At 49.2% G+C, this 13602-nt stretch overlaps 3 protein-coding genes across 3 annotated transcripts; all 3 read left to right on the top strand.

Annotated features, from left to right (window-relative positions):
- Positions 1-931: 931 nt before the first annotated feature.
- On the top strand, positions 932-3079 carry MPE1 (the record flags this gene model as incomplete). The annotated part of the gene is made up of 3 exons (XM_064896700.1): positions 932-1103; positions 1150-1512; positions 1563-3079. The coding sequence occupies 3 exons, from the start codon at positions 932-934 to the stop codon at positions 3077-3079; spliced, it is 2052 nt and encodes a 683-aa protein (XP_064755650.1).
- A 2329-nt stretch (positions 3080-5408) lies between these two features.
- LTR64_002329 (uncharacterized protein) lies at positions 5409-6837 on the top strand (the record flags this gene model as incomplete). Its single annotated transcript, XM_064896701.1, is given in 3 exon segments — positions 5409-5730; positions 5746-6344; positions 6397-6837. 3 exon segments carry the CDS (start codon positions 5409-5411, stop codon positions 6835-6837), a joined length of 1362 nt encoding a protein of 453 aa, XP_064755651.1.
- A 922-nt stretch (positions 6838-7759) lies between these two features.
- On the top strand, positions 7760-12634 carry LTR64_002330 (uncharacterized protein; the record flags this gene model as incomplete). The annotated part of the gene is made up of 2 exons (XM_064896702.1): positions 7760-11752; positions 11810-12634. The coding sequence occupies 2 exons, from the start codon at positions 7760-7762 to the stop codon at positions 12632-12634; spliced, it is 4818 nt and encodes a 1605-aa protein (XP_064755652.1).
- Between the last annotated feature and the right edge of the window lie 968 nt (positions 12635-13602).

Genomic DNA, 13602 nt, shown 5'->3' on the forward strand with positions numbered 1-13602 from the left:
CAAACGCCCTGGCTGGTAAGTAATAATTGTACAATGAACTTGAATATTGCTCGATGAACTACTCGCCGTGGACCAATGACCAGACCTGCGTCTCTGCTACGGTTGTACAAGCGCAAACATCTCTACGGTGAGCCGGAACACTTTCTCGTGCAAGCCATCCTGAGGCGAAGTTACCCCACCGTTTGCGTCTTAGCGTTTTCTTTGTCAGCGGAAATCGGCTGCCTGCGAAGTTTGAAACAACTCCTCTTTTCTTCAACTTACCATCAAGTTCTCCTCCTCAATCAGTTTCCATCGTCTCTTTTCAACACGACCATCAACTTTCTTCTTCGATCTGCGACTCAAACTGTGTCCTCTGGCGACCACTACAACCACTCGTCGTTGGTAATAGTCTTCTAATTGTTGTTTTGTGGGTGGTCAAGTTGCATTCTGGGCAGGTGCGAACAACTGGTTGGCCTTATACTCGTACCTTCCCATCTCGATTGAGCCAAAAAAAGTGCTCGTTACCATTGAATTGAAATATCGGCCTCTCAGTTTCAAGAGCGCTTGACTGGGGTCGTTGAACGTTTACATAAGAGAACGGAATTTTTGAGGATCATTTGAGATTGGAAGAATTTGATTGTACTGCTTCAGCCAGATCACCACAGGCGATGAGAGTCGAGGTCACTACTTTTTCAAATACTCAATTGAACCTCCATCTTGATCACATTGTGCTTGTACCTTTGCCCAAGTACTAACTACGTTCCTCTTGTGTCGATCATCTGTCACTGATCGAACCACTGGTGGAAGCACAAACATCAAACCCGCAATAGTCGTCACTGTTACTCTCTTGACAGCCATACATTCGGGTGTTGTCGACCTCGGTCCTGCTATCAGATTGAGGTGTTGCTCAACGAAGCATTCTGAGCATAGTTATTATTGACAGTCCGCCACTATGTCGTCCTCTGTATACTTCAAGTTCAAGTCGCAGAAAGAACCTACTCGTGTAGCAATCGATGGACCTCACACTGATGTCTGGAACCTCAAACGTGAAATCATCACCTTATCACGTCTCGGAGATGGCACAGATTTCGACCTCAAGATCTACAAAGAGAACTCAGATGAAGGTAAGACAAACACAATCAAGCAACTAATTTATACTGATTCATACAGAATACACCGATGATACCGAGATAATACCCAAAGATTCGACAGTCATTGCTCGACGAGTACCAGCAGCAGTTCCTGGTAAAGGCAGGGCAGCTCGGTATGTCTCAGGAAAGCCACCAGCTAGTGCGAAGCCGACAGCGGCAGCTGCAAGATCTCAAGTTGCTGCAGCAATGGACAGTGCTCTGACCGAGGAGGAAAGACTGAAGGCCATGCTCAAGATGACGGATGCACAATGGCAACAGAAACAAGAAGAAATGTCACACGACCAGAGAATTCATCTCTCTGGCCAGAAACCTGGACGGAAAGCAAACGTGCCTGAGGGTGAGCCTCCTCATGGTTACGTCTGCTATAGATGCGGCGACAAAGGTAAGCACGAAGCAGCCACATATTTGAGGTTCATGCGCTAACATATCAAGGTCATTGGATTCAAGCTTGCCCAACGAATGACGATGCTTCATACGACAACAGAACAAGGATAAAGAAGACGACCGGTATCCCACGGTCTATGTTGCAAAAGGTGGAACGGTCAGAAATAGAGAACCTCGATGAGCAACAAAGATCAAATGTTATGCTTACGTCTGAAGGAGAATACGTGGTGGCTCAGGCGGACAAGAAGACCTGGCAGAAATTTCAAGACCAGAAGAATGCTACAGACCAAGCACAAAAAAATGTGGAATCTGGAGACAAGCAGTTGCAGGAACTTGGCTTGGAGTGCCCCATTGACAAACGAATGTTTGTAGATCCAATGAAGACACCTTGTTGTGGGAAGACGTATTGTCATGAGTGCATCGAGAATGCTCTTCTTGACAACGACCTTGAATGTCCGGGTTGTCATACAGCCAACGTCTCACTCGAGCGTCTCGAGCCAGATGAAGACATAAAAAATAAGATAAAGGACCATGCTCAGAAGAAAGATGGTGGTAGTCCTACTATGCCAAATGCTGCATCACCCAAATCAGTACAAGCTTCTAACGACTCTCGTCCTGGATCTCGTGATGGAGTAACATCGCCAAAATCTCCTGGCAGTATTGTTGGCAAGAAGCGTAGTGCTTCGGACGTTACAGAGACGAATGTCAATCTTTCAGTGCCAGCCCCAGCTATGAAGCGCCAGAAGTCAGGAGGTTCTGACGAAGGATCAACCAAGTCAGCTACTGACAATTCGATGTCTGCTTCCACAGTCGATCCCAACAATCCCACCATGGAGCAGATGCAAGCCATGATGAAGCAAATGGAAAACATGCCGCAAAACATGAATGGTATGAACGCCGGTATGGGCTTCTCTGGTATGATGCCATACAACATGCCGAATCCTATGATGCCAGTAATGCCTGCGATGCCCGCAATGAATCCAATGATGATGATGAACATGATGATGAACGGCATGGGTGGAATGCCACCGGTCAACATGAACGGAGGCAATGGAATGGCTAACGGCATGAATGGCGGGTTTCCAAACAACAATACCTTCAACAGCAACTTCAACAACAACCACAACGCCAACGGTCAAGGCTGGAATAACAACAACAACAATAACTACTACCATCAAAATCAAAACCAATACGGCCCAAATCGAGGCAACGGCTACCGCAACAAGAAGTTCCACACCCAGCACAATCATCCTCATCCCCAACAACACAACGCCTTCCAGCAGCAGCAAAAGCCCGCCTCATCCATGCAGCAACAACAGCAAAATACCCACGCAATCGACCTATCCAACGTCCCCAAGGGTCCCAAATCAATGAAAACTGGTGGCGGTGGTGGTCCTCCCGTCGTACCTGGTGCGCCGACAGGACCCAAATTCTCGAACCAGCAGAGACATGTAGGGAATGAGGAGGACAACGCGTACATGAGACAGCCTGTGAATCCACATAGGGCGATGAATAGGATGAACGGGAGGAAGGGGATGAGGAATGCGGATTATAAGGAGTTGTGACTGGGGGGTTGGAATACTACAGTAGGAGAGAAAGCAGGAAGGAGGCATATCGTGAAACGGGCAGGACTTTCGTTATGATTACGAGCATATCTTTGTGAACTCACATGGAAAATGTGGCATGGCATTACACGGCGTTGCATGGCAGGCGTTGTGCTGGAATGTGCTACAGTTACAGCCCGACTGAGAGGAAACAAGGAGTACGAAGTACTCTAGCAACTATATCAAATTAGTACTAGTTACAAACACTTCCCTTTCTGTTCAGATCCTCAAAATGAACTGTCTTTTACGAATGTACGTAGTTCTGTGGCTCAGCAGCAGGAGGTGAAGCCCAAGCCGTGACATGATAGCATGATCAACGAGAGGTGTAGGACATAACTTGAACATGATCGAAGTGAGCCGAACGTATTCCATATTATAGTGCATGTCAAACGCGCTGCTTGCCTTCGTGTTTTATCAAACAGTCACCCAGGCAGATCCGTCACTAGGGCAGCCGAACAGCAGACTGGGCACCATCAAGCTCGAAAATGGTAATGTCATCAGAGGGCCAACAATTGGCAGGCATGGTTCCGTGGGTAGAGAAGATTGCCAAGGTACATTCCCTGAGCCCCTGGAAGATACTGAAGTATTCGCATGCTGCGAGGCAAGCGTCGAAGCTCGGGACGAACGCGGCTGAGACAAGGTGGACGTGGTTTCCGCCATCGTAGCCACATAGCTTCCGATATCTGCCTGCCATTTCTGGAAACGAGTATATAGTGCCGTTGCTGTCTGGACAGTCGCTCGTCGCCACGAAGCTGGCTGTAGGTGCTGAGAGTATCGTTGAGGTCGTGAGCGAGGTGCTAGTACTGATTGTCAGTCGGTATAATTAATCTCGACATGCAATGGTCCGCAAGACTAAAATCTCGAAGACTCGCTTCGCCATTGATTGAGACGTGGACATAGTCACCGTGTTTGCAATGCCTGGGGACGATTGATCCCTTGTCACCTTGCTGCCCCCGACTGGGCCACCTACGGAAGCTCCTATCACAACAATGGCGATGATACCAATAGCCAACCAAATTTTTCGCGTTGACAAATCCCCAATGCTGGGTTCTTTCCTGCCCTCAGCCTCGGTAGGACGTATTGGGCCTGGGACTATTTTCTCTTCTGCAGCATTTGGAGCTACCGGTGAATGTGTTTGGTAGTGCGATACTGCAGGCTCAAGACCTTCTTGTGACGTGCGGGCCATTCTGAATTCACCAACACGTGATCTTAACGACAGTCAAGACCAGAAATATAGCGATACTTCGTGATTAGACATTAACTGAAGTAGTGGCTGTGGAGTGTATGGAAGCAACTCATGCTGCGCTTCTGCAAGGCTTCCGAACAAACTTCTTGATATCACCTTGAAACCGTGTAACTGACACAGGGAAGGTAGCCTGCGTATGTTGCGCGACACTGGCTCGAACTCCATATTGCTAGAAGATTGGAAAAGTGGCTGAGAATATTTCGGTCGGCGAATTCATGCTCCTAACCACTATAAGTCGTCGTCACGCGTGCGCACAAGGCGCCACGCGATCTACTTGTGCTTAGCATTGCCGTGTCGAAGAGGACATGGCTCGGGATAAGATAGTGGGCTTAGGGTTTGGGGGCGTATGCTCGGCTCTGCAAATCCTGAAGATAGTATAAAATCGTCACAAAGAGGCTGCTCAAGCTGAGGAAATTGCAACCGAGGTTTGTTCGTCGATCGATGTTCGATGATGCCCAATGAGGATATTAGTGAGAGGACTTGTCTGAATATTGTTGGTTTGGACAATAATACGGTAACGCAGTAATGCAGCGGAGGGTATGGCTTAACATTACTACATTATAGAATTCTGCTGGCATGTATCTGTTGTTGCATGCCTTTGATTGAGAGAAGAGATATACTGGTAGACCTCGAAATTCTGATCCTTTTGTGTTCATGTGCAGCTGCTGCTGAAGTGGAAGGAGGTAGCTGTGAACAGGAAGGGCGGCCACTTTCTGCGTTAACATGTGCGGGACTTTGCATCAGCAATTTTATTTTCATGCGCCTTCTTCGTTTCAACCCTGTGAGTTGTCTCAACACACTCGCCAATAATTCAGTTTACAGTGCTTTTCAAACGTGGTGAATAATATTTCCCGACTCGATGTTGTTAATGTACACAAGAGCAACTCCAAAGATGGGAGGAAGTAAAGAAACATGTGGCATGCAGCCTCACGTAATGAGCTGTATGCAACATGAAGCTGCACGAGCTAAACCTGCAAGTTGACGCTTCTTGAGCTGATAGCATTTTCCTTCTTCGTCTTTCATGAGCGTGATAAGGTCTCGATCATGTCAACGTTAGCACATTACCTGACTGAACAGCAGCACATATGGGATGAGGTGGCTTTCACTTCTGATACTGACGTATGCATATCAGAAATATGGCAATTGCCGAATGCAGCAGGCACTCAATGGAGCTTCACAGAAAGCAAGGACCTGGCTCCAAAGGTGTCAACGACTACACTAATTAATTCCGGAAGCACCACTCGTCAGCTCAGATTACGAGTGTACTGGTTACCATATCATGTAAAGCAGCGGAGTATCGCATTGGAACGAAATCAGTACACGAGGTTACTGCGTGATCTGAAGCTGGATCTTGCCACAGCTTATTGTACGTCATTACCAGCTGGTATTGGGAGACTCAATGAAACAGAAACATCAGTCGCTCAGTACTATTTCAGTCTACATCCAAAAGCTCGAATGACATGGCGTGCCGACCGAGACGGAATCGTGCATGTGGTATGTGTGGCTGAGGACAAGAAGATAGACGTTCTGAAGGATCTACTCAGCAAGGAATTCTTCCAGACCATCTGCGAAGAAGAAACGATGCCAGCACTTCTATGTGCCGTATTACTGGCTCTTGAGGTGGAGAAATCGCAAGACGAAATCAAGAAACAAGTACGCCAGGTTGAAGTACGAACAGGACATCACGACTGGAAGTCGCGCAAAGAAGGAGCAGCACTCGGCGATCTAACAAGTTTGTCGGCGAAAATGAGTGGATGTTCGACCCGTTGTGGTTCTGGCTTGAGGAAGGCGTATGTGCTCATCGATGTGCTCGATTTCGTTGACACGCAGCTTGCGAGTATGGTTTCTGGTGCGCACGACCGTGTAAAAGAAAGGAGGAGAAAGATCCTCGATATGGTCCAGATACTCAGAAAGCGGGCAAAGGTCTCAATTGGAGACAACGAGTTCATTCAGCGTCGAGTAGATATACAACTCAATGCGGTATGTTGCAACTTCTGAGAGGTGGTTTGAAGAGTACTAATACAGTCTCTAGCTATATCATTTAGTTGCACAGAACGATGCGTTCTTGGGTCAGCAAATGGCGTCGGATTGTCGACTCGTCGCTATCGCTTCCCAGCGAGATTCGTCCAGCATGAAAGTGATTGCCTTCGTCACCATGTGTTTCCTACCTGCAACAGTCGTGGCCACGGTCTTTAGCATACCTCTTTTCGACTGGGAAGCTGAAACACGGACAGACATGATCAGGCGAGAATTCTGGTTTCCAAAGCTCGTTGTGTATCTTGCTGTCACCTTTCCGCTTATGGCTTTGACGTTCGCTATTTGGGGACTGTGGCTATTCGCGCAAACGATCAAGGACAAGAAGAGAGCTGTAGCGATCCGAGCTCAACTTGGTCTTGACGCTGAAAAGGATGAGGCTCAAGCCCTGGCTCTCAGACGCGCAACACTACGTGCGAACAGCATGAGTGGAGAGTGAGTCATGTCACACCACGATATATTGGCAACGCATGATTTGTCGTGCATCATGCGAAACCAGCCGTTTTCATAGCATCGAATCCCTACTGGACAGTTACAGTGAAGGGTAAGCGAAGATCGAGGTGCACCAGTCGACTAGCGTGCCAGCACAGAGCTTGAGTCCACATAGTTCGGCATGCGTAGCTCCGATTGGCTCGAAGGTCCTGCACGCTTACGACTGACGAACTGCGGCCGAGCTCTTTTGCGAACTTCTGAAGCACCTTCCCACACCTTCGTACCCTGATTGGGATGGCAAGACTATGGTCTTTGGACGTATTGGAATGCTCGATCGGCGTTACGTGACCGAGTATCGTTATGGCTTGAGTGCCATGCAAATCGAGCAAAATATTTTCTCAGCCTTACTGGGACCGTGGTACTCCTCTGTTAGCAAAGAACTCGGCAGATCTAGGTTGTAACGGTACCATATATCATGCATGGACGCGCCCCGCGACACGAGTCTTCGTCAAGACAACGCGATGATTGGACATATTCAGCCACCTCTTTAGTCTCCTCACCATTTGGAAACTAGGTCAATATCAGATACAATATGCGGATACCTTGCCTGGAGTGTCCCGCTGGAAAGGCAAAAGCGATACCAGGGAAACTACCCAAAAAGACCTCGAACAGGCGCAGCTAGAGCTTCGCCGGCATGTCTTACAGCCCCCTCTGTACAACCACCAAGCATGTCCATCCTTGTGATAGTGACTGCTACACAATCCTCATAGATTGTCGCATTGCGCTCGATCAAGGTCACTGTCCACACTGGCTTTGATGCATTTAGTTTCTCTTCCTATGCGTGTTGAAACCTGCAGCTTCACGTGCCATTCAACCTCTGCCGCTGACCGTGCCTATAATACCAACCTCCCATGCACTGAAGCTGCACCATGCGTCGCTTCCACCATCAGCCTCAATCGCAGGTACCAGATCGAGAGGCTTCTGTCAGTCCAGCACCTTTTTCACCACTTCCATATCGAACTGCGAGCCCTCAACTTTCTCTCACGACCTCCAACGACCGCCGTGAGAGCGCTTCCGGAAGTGGCAGAGCTGAAATATGGCCTTCGAATACAGTTAGGGTCAAGAGGCTCGACAAGCGGAGAAGTCCCGAGCGTATCGGTGCATGGGACCTGGCAGCAGATTTCAACCTTGCAGAATTCGCTCTGTTGGGTAAAAGACAACGTGCACCACAAGTTATTGAGGACTACCTGAAGAAGGCGACACAACAATACCAAAACGATGTACCAGAGGCCTTCAAACAAGTTCCGGATCAAGAGGAGCCTGTTGATGTTGAACAACCAGCTGCAAGCAAATTGCAACGATCATATTCCTTCGACCATTCTGGCTCGACACATGATTCTACCTACGACTCCAGACAGCCCAACGATGAACCTAGCGAGGAAGCTGAGTATTGTTGTGATGACACAAAGCGCCGTGCTGCACAAGGGGTGGGCGGCGTTTACTTTTGCTATGCATGCAAGATAACCTACTGCGACGACTGCTGGGCGGCACAGATTCCACATAAAAGGAAGGTTCCTGGACATCGCATGGTGGATGTTACCATAGCCCGCATCATCCAGAACACACTCGATGTCGAGCTGACGGAACAGGAGCAGGCACGTTTGCACCTTCTCGACGAATGTACCTCTTGGTTTGGGGCCGCCAAGGACAAGGAGGGTGCAGTGTTTCGCGACTTTGGACGCTATGCTACTCTGGTCGCGGAGCGCAATTCTGACGAGCGCAAACGATGTTATCCTGCTCTCGTATCCTTTGTCGGAGAAACTGGTGCTGGCAAGAGCTCTTTAATCAAGCTACTGGTTAGTACCACGAGGCCAGGCGCATCTGCACCGACTCCAGTTGTTGGTAGTACCACAAACTCGGAGACGCCAACTTCAGGCGATGTGCACTTGTACGCTGACCCTCATACATTCGACCAAGATCGACCTGTGCTCTATGCTGATTGTGAAGGCCTGCATGGTGGCACGCTCGAGCCAATGGGTGTCAAGTTACGTGCCCGCCGGGCTGCTACTCCTGCGGTGAGTAGACCGCGAACAGCATCATTCGAGAAACACCTGCGCCGTCGCCATGAAACTGCTGAACGAGAAATAGCTTGGGCAAAGACTCCAGAAAGGACTACACGCAAGTACTTTGTGGAAAACCTGTATCCAAGGCTGCTATATACCTTCTCCGATGTCATCGTGTTCGTTGTCAAGAATGCGCGAACGATCGAGGATGTTGTCGAACAACTCATCTCTTGGGCCGATGCGGTCATTCAATCTTCTTCCAATCAGCCTGTGCTGCCTCATGCGATCATTGTTCTCAATGCCTCCGATAATAAAGACGAGCGCTTGTGGGATGTCGACGTATCGACTACTGCGCTACTCAACAACGTTCGCGTTGCAGTCAATCAAAATCCGACTCTAAAGAAGTATGCCGCAAAATGGGGTTATCGTATCGAATCGGCACAGTCGTTGTTACTGTCATATTATTCTAGTACTCGTGTGGTCAGAATACCAGAGAAGAGTCAGCCTACTCTTATACATCTTCAAATTCAGAGATTGTACTCAGAAATCAACGTGGCGTCTTCCTCATCCCATAGCGCCAAGCACCGAGTTCGCATGAAGTTGAACTGCGAAGAGCTACAGCCCTACTTACAAAGGGCGTTCGACCATTTTTGTAGTGATCTTGATGACGCTTTCGATTTTGTGAAGGCATCCTATGCTAACAGCAGCATACCCAGTGACTTCAGTGGGAACATCTTGAAAATCGCGGTCAGTATCATGCAAAGATGGCAGAACAAGCTTACGGGACCTCTGTTATTCAAAGAGTTGAGCTTCCTTGTTGCCGGTTGTGTGATGCTAGATGCAGTTCGGCAAGGCAAGCTCGGAACAGCTGCACAAGTTCTGCCTGAATACCTTGACCACTTCGACGAGGCCATAGAAGAGTTCTGTGACAAGTTCTGGCCCTGTGAATTTGTCACTCTCAAAGGACGTTGTGTCAATGTGAAAGCTGGCCACAAAAAGGGTCATCAGTCACGTAAGGGTGAAGTACTTGGTACCACAGCCTACCAATCATCGTTCACCGCGTCTGCATACCGCCAGGAATTCCTGGACGACATCTATGCTCATCTAAATGAGCTCTTGGAGGACCTCGCTGCTGAAAGCAAGAGCATGGCAAGCATTGAGCAGGAGGTTGCAGCAAGACTACATCGAACCAAAATCCTTGGCCCTTTCTTTCGACACCTTGGTGGAGCTCAGAAGTTCATCAGTCATTCGGCCTGCCTTGCCTGCTTGGTCGGACCTGCTGAGTACAGCTTGCCATGTGGGCATGTGTTGTGCAAGCCATGTTTGACAGACTTTGGTAACGTGAAGGGCCCTACCCTGGTCGAGATGAGGTTTTGCCCGCTCCACGATGACGAGACGAGCCATTTCCGATGGCCTGTAACGATTGTTCCTCCCAATGCGGGTATTCGCATATTAACTATCGATGGTGGTGGTGCCAGGGGCATCGTGCCACTGTTGATGTTGCGAAGATTGGAGCACGAGTTTGGACTCCCTATCCAAAATTTCTTTGACCTTATCATCGGAACCAGTACTGGTGGTATTATAGGTCTCGGTCTCGGGGAAAAAGGCTGGTCTGTGGACGAATGCATTACCAAATTTGAGCGTCTTGTAAAGACAGCTTTCACAAAACACAACTTCCTTGGTTGGGACTATATCGATTACTTGATCGCTGCTTACAACAATGGCAAGTACAAGATTGAGCCACTCGAGGCTCTGTTGCGATCAGAGTATGGAGAAGAGAGTCTGTTTGGTGGCAGTAGTAGAGACCTGAAGTCCACTGGAGGCATTGCCCCGAGCAAATGCAAGGTTGGTGTGACCACAACCACAACAGCAGGTAGACCGTGTCTGCTTGCCAACTACAATCGACCTGATGTGGACATTCGATCGACCCCTAGCACACCTCACATAGGTCAAGAAGACGAAGCTGTGGCGCCTTTGGAGGAGCGTGGAAAACCCTATGACTTCATTCGCGCTGAACAACCAGCTGACGAGATATCTACGTGGGAAGCTGCTCGGGCCACATCTGCAGCACCACGCATATTCCGACCATATACTCATGGACCAACGGGACAAACATTCATGGACGGTGGGATCTATTACAACAATCCGATTGAAGTAGCTCTGCGTGAGCACAGGCTTGTATGGCCGAACAATCGACCAGAAGGGCCAGATGTCCTTCTCTCGCTAGGAACCGGTTATACTGGGGCCAGGAAAGCACGTCTTGCTGACCCGCCCTCTCTAGGCATAGTATCCCACTTCAAGCAGATGTTGAAGATTGCTGTGGATCATGTCAAGAGCTCGCAGAATTCGGAGGAGCAATATCGATTGACATATGATCGTATACCAAACAATCTCAAGGCTCGATTCCCACGGCTGACTATCTTGGTTCCTGAGGGATTACCGAAGTTGGACGATGTGTCTGCCATATCTGACTTGAAGACAGTCACAAGGGACAATCTGAACAGCCGGTGGAGCGAAATTCGTGGCATTGCAAATCGTCTACTCGCGTCCTCGTTTTATTTTGAACCTATGTCCGGAACCACCAAGAAGAACGATGATCACTCCATATCTGTGACAGGTTCTATCAAATGCCGGATCGCGGCCGGCACACCCGAGATCTCCAAGCTTGGCGAGCTGCTAAGGCGTCGATGTCAGGAAGCCTACAACAATCGTGCTGTGCATAGTCCTTGCTTCGTTATCGAGGAGAAAGCAAAAGGAAGAGACGCTCAGCAAGTCCTCCTGGCGGATCATGTGATCCAGGGTATGATTGAGCACTGCCAGTTCAATCTTGGTCATATCAAGGTGACAATATCAAGTCCGGTAAGATAGCTCCAATCTAGTATGCACCATATGAAATACTGACAGGTTTTGATACAGAATGCCATGTCTGACATTCACCTACGGTTTGGTAATGAAGCGACAAGGGCCCAAAACAATTCGATCAGCGGATTCCCCCGTTTTTGGGACGAAGAAGTGATTAAGCATTCAAGGAGAAGTCTGACGTTGAGCTTGAGTCGACAGCGCCAGGTTTCTCGACGTCACCGTCCTACTTGGTCTGTGCCGGATGTCAAAGTGGCTCGTGTACTGGGCAGATATGCAGAGCAGAAGAATCCAGGTCTTGCGACCGACGAGGATTTACAAGCCGTAGAGGCGAGGTTATCAGAGCCTACAGCTGCCCAGCTAACGACACCAACAGCTCGATCGCCAGCATCGTCTAGTAACGAAAGTTTGATTGTGCACGGAGGTGAGAGTCCTTTTGGTCGTCCGCAGGGAGACTGGGCTCGTGGGATCAAAGTCGACCCAGATGCACCACCTGGTTACAGTGATCCTAATTACGTCTACAGCGGAGGGAATTCTAGCGCTGGACCAGCAGAGTTACCAGGCCACTCGACTGCAGACTGGCGGCTGACACCTGCAGAGCTCGAGGAGGATCCATTCCCTCATATACGACCCGACAATGACCCATTTGGACCATCGCTGGGTGCAGGCGCTTCACATCTACAGATTCCTGTGTCGCCATCACGATGGTCCTCGTCTCATGGGTCATCGCGGACGAGATACTCCAATGCTTCTGGCAGGTCTACACAGTCAGTGCGGATGTCTGATTCGAGCTTACATTTTTCTGGTCGGCCAAAAGGACATGCTGGGAGGAAAAGCACTGGTACTGTTAGGGAGAGTCCGGACATGTATGGTCCAGGATGAAGACATTGTTGTTCTTGTTTAGCGATAGGATGGATTCTCTCAAAATTCCTCAAATCTGCCAATGGCGCCTTACAAAGTGCAACTCGCTATATACAATGACCAGAGTCATGCTTTCATACTTTCCGCATATTTTCATATATTATGCATGATCGGCAGCCACGACGTGGGCGGAATTATGGCGGGGATGTTCTCAGTTCCGGCCGAGGTCCCCAATTTGCAAGCCCCACCTGCGAGGATGACTTCACCAATGATGCAAGCTCTATCAACTTCCCAGTCGCTACGTTGTTGGAAAGAACATGAAAGGGGAGTTCAAATATTTGAAGACATATGCCCGACTGGTCCTGCATAACGCGACTTTACAGGCATGGAGACTGGATCGTCGGACATGCATGACTGGTCGAAGAGAACGTGATCCCTCTTCCAACGCGTCACGCTTCGCCTTGTTACACGACATGTGATCGACTCTTGACTTCGTTCGCCTGTTGCGACTGCGATAGACTTCGTATCATTTCGATCTTGTACTTATGAGTACTTAGAAAGAGTTCCATTATCTCCCAGACGTACACTTTTGGCTCAGCCTAGCATATCTACTGTAAGACTGGTTGGATATCGGTCCGAATCATCACCACTCCTTCGACTACTCCATGTCCTTCCTCTCACGCAAACCCTCTGACCCACCCACCGTCTTCCCTACCTACCTCCTCCCATCCAACCCTTTCCGTCGCAGCAGCCACGCCAAATCTCGGCATGGCTCAAACGACTCCGCCTGCACCACTTCCTCCAGCGACTCCCGGTCGTCCGCCAACAGCAACATATCCTCCATCACAACCAACACCAAGCTAACATCCTCCACCTCCCACACCCACCTCTCCATCGACACCTCATCCACATCTTCCAATCCCTTCTCCCGCTCCCCTACCCCGGTCCCAATATCCCCTTCCAACGACCCCATCCACCCCCCAACAGAC

The sequence above is a fragment of the Lithohypha guttulata genome, assembly GCF_036872675.1.
Source record: "Lithohypha guttulata strain CCFEE 5908 chromosome Unknown scaffold_2, whole genome shotgun sequence".
Classification (NCBI taxonomy): domain Eukaryota; kingdom Fungi; phylum Ascomycota; class Eurotiomycetes; order Chaetothyriales; family Trichomeriaceae; genus Lithohypha; species Lithohypha guttulata.